We start from the raw sequence: 12,640 nt of genomic DNA, 5'->3' as shown, positions 1-12,640 counted from the left end.
TCAGCGAAATCTTTTTTATCGGAAAACAAGTGAAGTAGCTAGCGTCCTCAAATTTCCTGGAACATGTATGGCTCACACTAAAGAAACCTTCAACATTTGCCAAGATAATAGTATGTTTTGTGCATACAAACACTAGTATTAAATTTCGTTAAGATTTTTTTACATGTGGGTAAATACGTGTAAGACTTCCCATTTTTACATGGAATGTAAAAACAAAAACAGTTTAACTGCAATTAGCGCAGATGTCAATAAGCAACCCGTTTTGGTTGGCTCGAGACGCAGGCTGACAAAAATCCCGCGTGCTGTTGTTCGGTCGAAAGCCATTCGTATCGTTCGAGAGGTCTGTGGTTTTTGTGTGATTGTCCTTCGTTTCATTTTACGCTCCAAGGACTACTGAACTAGGATTCACATCGGGCGAATTTACTTTGAGGTTCATGCCTCTATGACTACTCTGTCAGCCGGAGTTGTACGGCGAGAGATAATTGGGACATGGCACACTCCAAGTCAGGTAAGTGACTCAAGCTTCAACAACAAGAAACCCCGGGTCGGAGCGAAGAAGCGAAGGCTTACAAGAGATGCCGCTCAACAATTAGCGCAGGTTACGGGAGAAAGTTTCAAGCATTGGGCTTTCCTAAAGATAAGCGGGACTCGGCTCTGGAATTTGTTGCTCTCAACGTGCCGGAGGACAAGCTGTGTCAAGGCGAGCTCGCATATCGCTCCAAAGTTTTGAAAGCGAAATTTTGGCAGGAGTTAAATGCAGGTGGCGTGTCATATCCTGGTTTTGTCAGTCAGTTCTTGAGCATCTGACTGGCACTTAAAGCTATACGGACTGGAACCTTACTTTGCACCAGGAATCGATGGGTTTTGTTGCTGACGACGGGGGTGGAGGGGTTCGACGATGAAGCTGCCGCAATTTTGCATGAAGTTGAGCGACGCAGTGTATGGTTATATTGATAGCCAAACCGAGGAGCGGATCGCCGCGTCGTTTGTCAAGAACGACGCTATGGACGACCCTGATGAGATTGCCCGGGCGACGTTTGAGCCAAGCAGCGCGAGCTATGGTTCGAGCAGCGACGCAGCTAAACCAGCTGGACGTAAACCGCCGTTGAGAACACTAACATGACGGTGAAGCGTTAGGCCCATTTGCATTATCGCTTAAGTTTACAAGTTTGTTGAGTCTTATGAATTCAAAGCTTGGTAATGACTCACTATATCTGCTCTTCTACGCCTTTGCGGTCATTTGACAATTGGCCCCCGAGGTTCGATGGCTCTTCCTTCCCACCACAGTATCATGCAGAAGAACACGATCCGGAAGAAGTACCGAGAGATGGGGCCGAATCCTGACCTTAAAGCGCTTCACGACTGGGTGGCCAACCACTGTGGCCGCATCTCTTTGACGGCGCTGAAGGACATCGTGGAGCCGCCTGAACAAGTGTGTGCCAACGCGCATGCCAAGCGAGTTACTCCGGCAAAAAAACGCTGTTGGGCCTATACGTATTGGGCCGGCTCAAGGCATTTGGGTCACCGGATCTAAACAACCCCTCGCTTAAACGACTAGCCAAAGGCTTCACCTCCAGCTCGGAGGGCGAGGGTACACGAGCTTCAGTGTTCACGGGATGGCCCACGCGCTTCCGGAAGCGCCACGGTCTGCAGGACGCTGTCGATAATACCGCCGCTGCAGCATTAGCCGTCGATACGGCCTTTGTGCTCTAAATGGCACCGCAACCGCCAGCGCAAGCGAGCTAATGGTGAATGCTGGTGCAGCAGCTGCCGAAGCCGAAACTCCAGTTGCATCGGCCGTGAGCACAACAACGGTGGCCTAGCAAAACGATATCGCTGCCGATATGGATCGTATCAAGCGCAGGCTAGAGGTGGTCGAATCAACAAATGACGAAATGAAAAAGAAGACTGGCCTCAGGCATTATAGTTCGAAAAGGCAGATGTCGAGGCGAGGGTGAAGTTGGGATTGGAGAACTCAGACCTTAAGGAAAAAGCGGAGAATCTTGATTCAGAGAAGGCGGGCTTCGTAGGGACGGTAGCGGGGTTAGAGGACGAGAATGCAGTGCTCAAGGAGAAGATGATCGCGACACAGATAACTACGGCGGAACTCAACGTGACTTTGATGTGATGGTGCCGGGCCCGGCTAGGATCTCCGCATCGGAAACGATGTAGAGTTAAATGCGAAGCAACAGTGATGATCAAAACTGCGCAGTGCGTGGTGAAACTGTCTCCAATTAGTAATCCGTGCTTATACCGAAACATAGATTGGTCGAATGCATTTGATAAACGGTAGATGACCTAAAAACACATCCACAAAGAGCAAAGAAAATGCTGTCATTGGCCACGAAAATGCAATATTTGTCATTTCTCTGAGCTGATTTTTTTATCAGATTATTTTTCTAGAAGATTTTAATTTCATGTGTTTCATATGGTTATGATGTTTATGTCGTTGTATGATTTAGTTCAACATACGGGAATTTACTAAATATAGTAACTCTAATTTAAACCCTCAAATTTTGTCAAGATAATAGTTGACTTTGTGTATACAAATACTAGTATTAAATTTCGGGAAAACATTACATGTGGGTATATACATATAAACCTTCCCATTAAGTATTCAATACTAGTATCGGTATGCACTGAGTGAAACAAATCTTTCCGAAATTTAATGCTAGTCTTTGTATAAAATATATGCTCTCCCCCATAGGGAAGATTTGGTGGGGCCCATACTTTTTACCTTTATACTGTAGCCATTTCCGGAGACATGTGCGGCGACTCTGAAGATCGAGACGAGCGAAAGACTGAGCTAAGAACACGATCAATGTGGAGAAGCTGCAGGCAATCACGTGTAACTGGAGTTGTAGCTCGCCGTGGATTCCACACCGCTGGTCTTCGGTCTATTGGCTGCCATTCAGCATGAAGGCCCCGGGAAACTCAAATTCGGGGATATCCACGTAGACGTAGAGCGCTCAGTCAACGAAGAAGGGTTGGGCGCCATGGACAATTGCTGGTCGAGGAGGAAATTCCTGGTCCCAAGTCTGAGCTGATCCTCGTGTGTGATACCGTATCATTGATCCCCCCCCAGGTGCAGTCGTATGCCCCAATTGAAGTCTATTTATTGCTCGCAATGCCCCCTTCATCGTGCAGTTGCCACTGCTATAGGAAGTCGACGTTGGCTCGAGTTTTCGTGCTTGCTGCCGTTGACGAAACACACAAACCTACACTCGCGCTTCGGTGAACAAGCGTTGTTTGGGGGAGAATTTGGTCGGCTGACGCAGAATAGCATACCCTGTAACAGTTCAATTCGTAGCCCTTCTAGTTTGGAGAGTGTGTGGACCACTTTTTTTAGGCAAGGCTTGACCACACTTCAACTTGTTCAACGGTGGCATCACACAATTTGTTGCTTTTGCAACGATGCCGGCAGACCGCCATCCGAATCGATGGGTGGGCGAAACTGTGTACAAGCAGGGAGAGGATGGCTGCGGGCGCGAGGTGCAGATTAAAGGAGTAGTGATGAGCTATTGCCCCATGTCGACCAAGTTTCTGCTGCTGTACTCGGACGGGTCCTCGGAGGCAGTCCCGATCGATGAGATCGGAGACCACGTGCCGTTGCTGCGCCAGCTACCGGATGCAAAGCGCAGATTGAAGAAGCGAAAAGGTGAAGAGAGAACAGCTTGTCAAGAACATTCACGCGCTACCGTAAAACGAGTCAAAGTTGTAAAGAAGGAAGCCACTAAAGCCACGGCCTTGGTCCCTCCCGTGTCTACGTACGCATCTGCTGCTGCTCGTCCTGATGTGGCTCCACTGGCCTCACGCTTCGTGCAGGATATGCTGTGGGCATTGACGACGACCTACAACGTCAGTGATGCGAAGCAGCAGGCGCTGTTGGCGACGCTGGATAATCGATCGGAGCAGGTGCGAGAGCAAGACTATTGAGATGGTTGGGTGGTTAATACTTTATCTAATTTGCTGTGTAGCCTAAAGCAGCACTTGCGAGATACATCGAAGAAGGTGGCCTGGACTTCATGCACCAGACTCTTCGCAATTGGGCGAGCGGAGGTGGAGAAATCTGTGATCAAAGTGAAGACAACGGACAGGAAAATGGTGTGAAAAGAGAACTACGTCCTCCTCCAGGCAATCCCGTATCTTACCAAGCAGCTACAAATAAGTCTCCTACCTCTCCCCGTCCTCGCTCTCGCTGCGACCAGCACGTGCGAGACCTCCTGTCTACGGCGAAGAACAAGCCTCTCGACAAACCTGCGAAAGTTGCTCCTCCTGCGCCACCAACCCCCCCCGAGTTGGTTGATCTCACTGGCGACCCCGACGAAGACGAGGAAGAGGAAGAGGACGATGGTGTGCAAAGCGCCCGCGCTCGCAGACGCCTTCACTTTGGTCGTAACTCGATGGTCCGTTTTAGTGTCAATGGAAGTGTCGAAGATTTTCGGGCGCAAGTGAAGCGATCACGGCAGACCAAACGTGTGAAGCTGCCGAAACGGAGCCCCAAGGTGCGAAAACCATCGCTGAAGAGGTCGATGGTGGGGTGAAAAGACAACGGGAGAGTCCGTCCTGAAAATGTTAGTGCGTTGATTCGAAGCTTTCGTCTAAAAAATGAAAAGTGTGTGGTTTCCAGTCGATATTCATGTTGTCTTTCATCATTTTCGAGAAATTTCGGGGTCGCGTCGTTTCGTAGGCATTGCGGCCGCTTGCGATCCACATCTCGATCTTTGCTCTGCGTGACAGCTCTGCAATGAACTACGGCATCATCAACAACCGGCGTCCAGACCCGCGGCAGCGTGGCGGTACATCTTCCGTCAGTGCACTCCTCGCAGACCCACGCATGCGTGAAATCGCCAAGCAAATGGGACTGCAGCCCAAAGACTTCGGCGAGGAGGCGCAGGCGCTCTGGCAGACGCTCAACGACCTCTCAACGTCGGACCCCAAGCGCTACGAGTCCTTCATCAACGAGCAACTGCAGGACGGACCCCCGCTGCCTCCGTCCACGGACTCTTCATCATCATCAAACCAAGCCTCGAATGACGCCCCTGCACCTCGCTTCTTCACGCCAAACCCGGGCTTCGTGGTCAAGTGCACCATGTATCACTCGGTCAAGTGCCAGCAGCAAGAGACCAAGCTCTTCCTCAACATCTGCGCCCACAAGCTCATCGACTCACCGAAGAACCCGAACTCTGGCCAGGAGGTGCCCGAAGATACTCGAGCTGTGCCCAACACCAACAGCTTGCAAGTTCCTCTCATCGTGGGCAAGCTACGGGAAATCACTGACTTCAGCGGGGCGCTCTGCTGTGTCGTCGACGTCGTTGTGAATCCGTGGGTGCTGCGTCGTAGTGAATGGGACGCGACTTTCAAGCGCGAGGTCATGAAGCTGGCCGTGCAGTGGGTGCAGCAAGACGCGGGTGTGAGGCTTGTCACGCCAACGGGAAAGTTCATCAAAGCTCGCTACAAGGGCGGCGTCGCTGTGGGCAACGAGATCATCACGTCGAAATTCCGTATCGAGGACGCCGATCCAGCGAAGCAGCGCATGGAATCACCCGCCGATCTTCTCAAGCAGATCAATCTGAACGAAGCGAAGAAAGACGAGACCACGCACGAGCTGAAGATCACGCCGTCCAAAGAGAAAAACACCATCCCGACGCCGGAGGTGCTTCTGAAGGCACCTTCACTAGAGCAAATCACTCCCCCACCTGTGCCCGTAAACGCCACCGAGACGAAGCCGCAGAAGAAGAAGGTGCTTATCGAAGAGCTGCCGTCTCCTTCGAGTAAACAGGAGAAGCTGCGTACTGGTGGCGCTGACAAACCTACGAACGCGAAACAGACAGCAAGTTCAGTGCCAAATGCCGCGTCAAAACCCACAGCACAAGCGAAAAAGAAGAAGAGCAGCGGCGCAGTGAAGCGGGGTTTCTTGAACTCGACGAAGGCGCAGCTTTACCCGAAGGGGTCTAGCGAGGGTCGCCCGTCATCCGCGTACGTGAATCTCCTGAGTCGCAGCAAGATCGTCGATCTCGGAGAGATGGAGCGGCAGCGGAAAGCGCAGGAGGACGAGCGCAGAGAAACCATGGCGTTCTTACAGCCAGAGCAGCAAACAAAATTTTCTCAGCGCCGAGCTGCCAATGCTACAGGAGCCGCAGAACTCGACCACGGCGACCATATCTTCGAGCAGCTCTGCCAGCAAGCCGAACCTGACCTCAAACCAGCAGCTCTTCGAGACGTAACAAGCTCTGGTGGCAGTGATACGACGAGTGGCGACCAGCTTTTTGGCGAGGGATTCGAGGAACTAGCCAAACTCTTGACTCCCTAGCACCATAGGCCTCTACAACAGCAAACCCCATGAAACCGGCAGTAACAGGCTCAATACGACGCGTGTACTTTTCATGACATCCCACTCTGTTTGCCATTCGACTGATCTCTTCGTTTGCGTTCCTCAGCCCCGCGAGTCTGGATTCACAATGTCGTGGATCCGCTGGTACGACATCAGCAGGAAGGCGTTCAGACGATGCATACTCGAGGCAGTGGACGGGAACTCTTCCAGCCTCTTCAGCAGCACCACAGTGTTGTGCTTGACGCTGATGGACGGGTGGAAGATGCCCTGCGCGATGGTCTGCAACCCGCCACGCAGTACTGGCAAGAAGCTCAGGAACTCCTGCAGCTCAACCTCCGTGTTCAGTAGCGTGGCGAAGTCCGAGTAGATCTTCTCCACGAGTGTGTCGTCCAGCACCACCATATCGCCCTGAAGACTTCGAATGTGCCGCTTCAGATCCACGCCCGTTTTCTCTACGTGAACAACACACATAGCAAAACATCACAAGATAGCGATTGGCCTCGCCAGGTTAAGGATACCACGTGAGCAAGGTATTCGTCCTATCTAACCCATGCATGCTATGATAGCAAACAAACGCAAGATATCGGTGGGTAGGATATATCGAAAGCCGGCGAGTGGAAGTGTGTCCGGTGAGGCGAGTCCATGAAGCGCTTGTAGCTGTCCGTGCGTGCCCACTTCGTAATGCGCTTGTTGTTAACAGCCGAGCGCTTCGCCAGCGCGTCCGGACTCAGGTAGTTGGCCTCACCCAGCGCGATGTCCACGATGTTCTTGCGCGTGTACTCCTCGAACATGCACCGCACCCACTCTTCGTCGTAACCCGCGGCCACTCCGTCTAAAACCTGCGCGGTCCAAAGTCCGTAAGGAGCGAGAACTTCCATCACAGCGTTCCTCTCCACCCTACCTCGAGCACAAAGTTGCGATCCGAAGCGTCGTAGTCCTCCTTCTCCACAGGAGCCGACACGAAGACTTCACCTGTAGAGATATCACACAACACGTCCCACCACTCGCGCTTGGTTTTGAACATCGGGTTCGTGACACCAGCAATGTACCCCGGCGTGGACAAGAAGCCCAGATCCGTCAGGTTCGCATACCTGTGAACACCAGCAACAACAGTATTAGCCCCACAGCTTGCCCCCTGTAGTCAACACCCCCATCATCTTACGGGTATTGGCGGTGGATCAGTCCAAACAGCGGCGGGCACACGAGCGAGCTCGTCGCGAGTACGAAGTTGCACACCTCGCCCGCGGGTCGGTTGTAGCCCAGCATGATCACACGCTGCCCGGTCAGCACAGCGTTAAACAGTGTCATCGTCTGGTCCCCAAAGGTCTGCAGCAGCTGCGTGAGCGTGCCGTCGTCGTGCTGGTCGTCCGTGCTGCAGACCTTGAACTGCAGCGGGATCGGGATGTCGTCCCACAGCGCCTGCGCCCGGAAGAACAGCGCCTTCTCCAGCCTCTCGGCGTCTTCGTGGTTGGCTGCGGCGCGTCCCGTGCTGCTGATCGTGCGCTTCATGAGGCGCCGCTCCATGCTGGACAGGCCGCGCACGCCCGAGACGTCCACGGCGTTCACGACCTCGTGCAGCTCCTTGAGCACGTTCTCGCTCTCCGCCTCGCTCTTGGCGCCCACGATCTTGAGCACGGCCAGGTTCAGCACCTCCTTGAGCGCGAAGCAGCTCTTGTGCGTGGAGCACAGCGCCACGGCCGTCACCTTGGCGCCGCGTCGGGCCGCCGTGTCGTGCGTGGTGCGCACCACGCTGAGGCAGTACATGAAGCTCTGCAGCGGGTCCTGCGCCTCGTCCTGCGGCTGCTCCTGGCTGCCATTGGCAGCGTCGGCTGCTGAGTCGCCACTGCTGGGCGGGGGCGTGTGCGCGTTCTGGCGGTTGAGGAAGAAGACGGTGAAGTCCTCCTCGCGGTTGTGCACGCCTTCGGGCAGCATGATGTCAGCGAAGAACTCGGGCGAGTAGTGCGCGAACGCGCGCGGGTAGCTGGCGCGCAGCGTGCTGCCCTTGGTCAGGTCGAACTCGGCGTAGAGCGCCACCTCGGCCAGCGGCCGCGCGGACGGCGCAGTCGTCGCCATGGGATCCTCGCTCGCTTCAAAGTAACTTTTTGTGTCAGGAACATCAAGTTGGTGTTCCGGTACACAGTTACGTGCAGATCTTTTATGCGTCGCTTCGCCGCCCCAGCCCCAAGCCGAGGCTCGAGCCCATTGCCATGAAGATCTCGACCGTGTCCACCGCCGCTGTCGTCGCCGTCGCGTGCCTGTTCTAACCCGCGACCGCCGAGAACCAGGTGTCCGTGCACCTGCGCGTGCACGTGGAGAAGGACGTCTGCTACGTGCAGTGCTCCAGCGGCCAGTACTGCCAGAACGACGGCAAGAAGCAGTGCCGCGGCCCTGTCGGCAAGGAGTGCTTCAACCCGGCCACGGGCTTCTTCCTGCCCAAACGGCTGCGACCCCGGCTTCAAGTGCAGCAACGGCAAGTGCGTCAAAAAGTAACCGGTATCGAGCTGCAGTGCAAGACCAGGAGACTGTTCAGTAGTGTCGTCGTGTCCATACTTCCGCACACCCAAGGGTCTGCAGCAATATATTCACAACAAAGCCAAACATTCAATCGCTACTGATGTGTTTAAGTGTTCTGGGACCTGCCATGATCTGCCCAACCACCCAGCGGGCGGATCAAGCGTGGCTGTACTGTAGGTGTGGCTTTGCCAGGAGACGACGGAGTGCCCGGTGGAGTTGATCTTGGCTTGCGTCTCACTCGAATATTTCTCGCGTTGTCAACCGGAATCAGCTTTCCGTTTGACCACTCCTTGTGCCAAATATCCCAGCAACTCATCGCCACTTCACGCACTTTGCGACGGGCTCGCATGCAGAGGAAGATCAGGCCGGTGTCATTGCAGTCGCCGCAGAAGTACGTAGTCGTCGAGGCTCGCTGTGTCCCCGTACGCAGCACAGAACACACCTTACAAGTACGATGTCGCCTCTTCGCTTGGGTATCTGCGTTGCGCCACTCATCGGCTTGGCGAGCAGTGTGAGAGGTCGTCTGGCCTCCGCCAAAAAAAATAGGTTCGTACGCGGGGGTCTCCGGGCGGCGCAGCGTGCCGAACGTGCTGTTCTCGTACATGTCCGTGGCGTCGAGATTGCACAGCTGCAAGTGCAGCTTCTTCATGTACTTCACATGCGTGAGCGGGCGGGACGACTTGTTCTTGTGATATCCCTTGTGAACTATGTAGCAATTCACGATGGCTAAATCGATAAGGCCGAGGACGAGCGACTTGTAGTACTTCTTGAAGCGGAGGGCTCGCTGCAGTGAGTAGCGCTGCAGGCACAGCTGGTCGTGGTCATCCACGCTCCCCATGAAGGCGTGGTAGTCTTTGATAACGCGGGGGGCAAGGCACCTCCACCTGCGTCGCGCCGTCCTGCCGTGCAACGCGATCGAGTTCATGACTGCCACCGGTGCACAGGACGCGAGTCCCACCAGCTGATGGCAGCCATGTTTGGAACCAGCTTGGACTTTGCAATTTTGAATGAGCCCCGCGCAATGTCCTCCGGGCGCGTCTTCTTCTTTTCGATCACCTCCTTGCAGTAGCCGAGTCGGTTTGTCATTATCGTGCCGACACAGTAGAACCCCATGAGCAGGAGCTGAATCGCTAAGACCACCGATGTATCGAAGCGGCCAACCACGACCGGCCTCACACCCTGCTTCTTTGAGTCTGGTCGAAACACTTCCAGCAGATTTCGCACGACCGCCGCTGGTCCAGACTTTATGTCGGTCTTGTGGGCATCACTCGCGTGCTGCTTTTTTCCACAGTAGATCTCAAACCTGTCGATATTCAGTTTAAACAAGAGATGCTTGTTAGATTAAACTGCATAATGCAATGTAATAACTAAAACAAAATCCGTACCGAATGCAGTACGCTGTGGCTGCACTGTAGAGCATGAAGAGCTTGGTGCCCCACTTGTGGGACTTGTCCTTCAGGTAGACGCGCATCGTGTTGAACGAAGATCGGCTTGGCAGCACTGCTTCATCAAACGCCAAGTGCGATGGAGCGACGTATCCACGCGCAAAGGTTAGCTGCAGAACTTCGACGACCTTGCGTATCTTCCAGGCGCGGTCGGTTTGAGCTCTGGCGTCGCTGTTGGGGTTGAAGTGTAGGTTACGAGAGATCTCCATGAATCGATCCCGTGGCAGCACCGACTCGAAGCACCCACGCGAGATAGCACCCTCATCCGTGGTCTTCCAGTGGTTGGCCAGCTTCTCGCGGTTCTGCGCAATAGCTCTGGCAATTAGCAGGCCCCAGCTCATGTGGCAAGATGGGCTTCATACCTTCCATTTCGTGTTGGATGTCGCGCCGTGATTTCTTCGGCAACTTGTCGTTGAGTCGTCGCTTGGCTCGATAGCGGCGATAGGCTTCGTCCACTCGAAGAGGGAGCATCTCACGATGATACTCTTTTGAACAGGCAGCAATGTGCTGCCACAACACGACGGGCATGAAGTAGAAGAATTGAGTGATGGGGGAGTCGCCCCTTCGAAGCACCTCAGCACTAGGCCCCGAGTAACCTTGGCGAAGACCGGGGTAGCTTCCGGCATCATTGACAGGCTCATAAGGCGTCATGAGATAGTCGTAGGTGTCAGGCTGAACGACGTCCTCCCAACCCGTCGCACTCATGCCCCGCAAGACAGCGTTCTTCAGGTTATCCGCCAGCACTTCGTCCTCCCCACCAAACTGCGACAGAAAATTCTCCGCGAAGAGAACCTCCGCTGCGATCTCTTTCTCGGTCTGCTCGGGATCGTCGACGACGTCATCAGGGGCACACGAAGCGTCCACATCTTCGTCTGACCCGTACTCGCCATTCTCGATATCATCCTTCTCTGCTTCATCGCCAGAATCCATGGAACCAAACTGGGGCACGCTATCTCCATCCGTCACAACATTCGACGCGCCCGTGCTGTCGGCCAGTAGCTCATTGCCGAGTGCACCAGCTTCAGCTTCTTCGTCGTCGCCGTGATCGTCTACAGTAAAGCAGCAGTAAAAAGCAGAATGCAGCATAACATTCACCATAATATTCAGTACAGTATTCATCATAACATTCAGCATACAATGCAGCATAAGGGACAGTATAAGAGACAGCTTACTATGTTCATGATCACTGGGTGTCTACACGGACTCGACAGGCTCGTTGTCGGGGATCACGGTGTCGTCCGACGGCGCGTCGTCGAACATGGACGCATCTGAATCCTGGACATGAGGTGACGTTGCCAGCAGTGGCGTTGGGCAGCGAGATCGAGGCGGCGTACTCGCCATCGGGCTATCACCCCGAACGAGGGAGCGCCGTGCTGGTCGTTTGCCCTTCACTGGACGAGTGCGTGCGAGCGGTGGAGTTGTTGGAGTTGTGACGACTTCGCGCTCACGCGCTTGCGTCTCAGCTTGAGGAACATCCGACTGTGTTGCCGCTTGAGTTGCAGCACCTTGAGCTGCAGTAGGAACTCGACTTGCAGCGTTCGTGGCGGATTGGGCTCGCGCCTCGGCCCTTTCGATGTCAGCGAGGTAGTTCAAGCGCACGACTTTAGCTGCAGCGGCAAGTTGCGCGTCACCAGGAGCGGCGCGGGGAGGAGTTGGTGGCGGTGCAATTGCTGCTGGAGCACGAGAGCCATTCCGAAGCGCTACACACAGTACGCAACGATAGTTTAGAATAACATCAATAACAATAAAAGCCCTTTGAAACATACCATTTGCGTAGTATTCCAGTACTGCGTCCTCGCCTCGGAAGAAATGAACGCCTTCCGTCCCGCTTGAGCTCTCGCCTGGTCGAACGTAGAAGTAGCGGTCGTCGAGACTGCGCCGTGGAGGCGGCTTCCGCGCCCACCCCTTGCCCTTGAGCTCGCGCAACACCGACTTGAACGAGAGGTCACGGCCTGTGATCTCGTTGTCGCGCACTACCTTCCCGAGCACTTGCACCATTTCCGGCTCCGGCGACTTGAGCTTTGCCCGCGAAAATTCTTGAATGAGGGAGATTTTGAAAAGGCGGGGAGGCGGTCGATCAGGAGCCACTCGTTGGTTGAGCCGCCGAAAAGTAATACAGATCAGTTGCAGTTTCCCAAACAGCCTCTCATAATCAATATTACAAAAATTGACAAACACTGGTCCTTGTCCGCATGGAAATAAAAAGACGCGTACAGAAACCAAACAAACGTTTATCTTAAACTTTGTATACCCTCGTGTCGGGGGAAAGGACACCCATACAAATTTCAAGTCAAAAATCGCTTAAACTGAATATATTCAGTTTAAGTGGAAAGGCTATGCTGCATTA

General features: G+C 54.0%; 7 protein-coding genes across 7 annotated transcripts; 3 read left to right on the top strand and 4 right to left on the bottom strand.

Annotated features, from left to right (window-relative positions):
* Positions 1–898: 898 nt before the first annotated feature.
* Positions 899–2,128, top strand: PHYSODRAFT_298805 (hypothetical protein; the record flags this gene model as incomplete). The annotated part of the gene is made up of 4 exons (XM_009525270.1): positions 899–1,094; positions 1,260–1,434; positions 1,682–1,799; positions 1,928–2,128. 4 exons carry the CDS (start codon positions 899–901, stop codon positions 2,126–2,128), a joined length of 690 nt encoding a protein of 229 aa, XP_009523565.1.
* A 1,292-nt stretch (positions 2,129–3,420) lies between these two features.
* Positions 3,421–4,052, top strand: PHYSODRAFT_438071 (hypothetical protein; the record flags this gene model as incomplete). Its single annotated transcript, XM_009525269.1, has 2 exons — positions 3,421–3,915; positions 3,978–4,052. Coding segments are annotated over 2 exons (570 nt in total), but the record flags the coding sequence as incomplete, so codon positions are not given.
* A 695-nt stretch (positions 4,053–4,747) lies between these two features.
* Positions 4,748–6,313, top strand: PHYSODRAFT_490541 (hypothetical protein; the record flags this gene model as incomplete). The annotated part of the gene is made up of 3 exons (XM_009525268.1): positions 4,748–5,656; positions 5,738–5,763; positions 5,896–6,313. The coding sequence occupies 3 exons, from the start codon at positions 4,748–4,750 to the stop codon at positions 6,311–6,313; spliced, it is 1,353 nt and encodes a 450-aa protein (XP_009523563.1).
* Positions 6,314–6,355: 42 nt separating this feature from the next.
* Positions 6,356–6,961, bottom strand: PHYSODRAFT_285523 (hypothetical protein). The gene is made up of 2 exons (XM_009525267.1): positions 6,934–6,961; positions 6,356–6,790 (listed from the first exon to the last, which is right to left on the bottom strand). Exon 2 carries the CDS (start codon positions 6,734–6,736, stop codon positions 6,437–6,439), a length of 300 nt encoding a protein of 99 aa, XP_009523562.1. The 5' UTR covers positions 6,737–6,790; positions 6,934–6,961; the 3' UTR covers positions 6,356–6,436.
* Positions 6,962–9,769: 2,808 nt separating this feature from the next.
* On the bottom strand, positions 9,770–10,165 carry PHYSODRAFT_494470 (hypothetical protein; the record flags this gene model as incomplete). Its single annotated transcript, XM_009525266.1, has 1 exon — positions 9,770–10,165. A coding segment is annotated over one exon (396 nt), but the record flags the coding sequence as incomplete, so codon positions are not given.
* Positions 10,166–10,466: 301 nt separating this feature from the next.
* On the bottom strand, positions 10,467–10,625 carry PHYSODRAFT_453711 (hypothetical protein; the record flags this gene model as incomplete). The annotated part of the gene is made up of 1 exon (XM_009525265.1): positions 10,467–10,625. A coding segment is annotated over one exon (159 nt), but the record flags the coding sequence as incomplete, so codon positions are not given.
* A 166-nt stretch (positions 10,626–10,791) lies between these two features.
* Positions 10,792–12,291, bottom strand: PHYSODRAFT_398887 (hypothetical protein; the record flags this gene model as incomplete). Its single annotated transcript, XM_009525264.1, has 3 exons — positions 10,792–11,487; positions 11,524–11,993; positions 12,060–12,291. Coding segments are annotated over 3 exons (1,398 nt in total), but the record flags the coding sequence as incomplete, so codon positions are not given.
* Positions 12,292–12,640: the final 349 nt, after the last annotated feature.

The sequence above is a fragment of the Phytophthora sojae genome (genome assembly GCF_000149755.1).
Source record: "Phytophthora sojae unplaced genomic scaffold PHYSOscaffold_3, whole genome shotgun sequence".
Lineage (NCBI taxonomy): Eukaryota > Oomycota > Peronosporomycetes > Peronosporales > Peronosporaceae > Phytophthora > Phytophthora sojae.
Note: the sequence above shows the minus strand (reverse complement) of the source record. Positions and strands in the feature narration are given on the sequence as shown.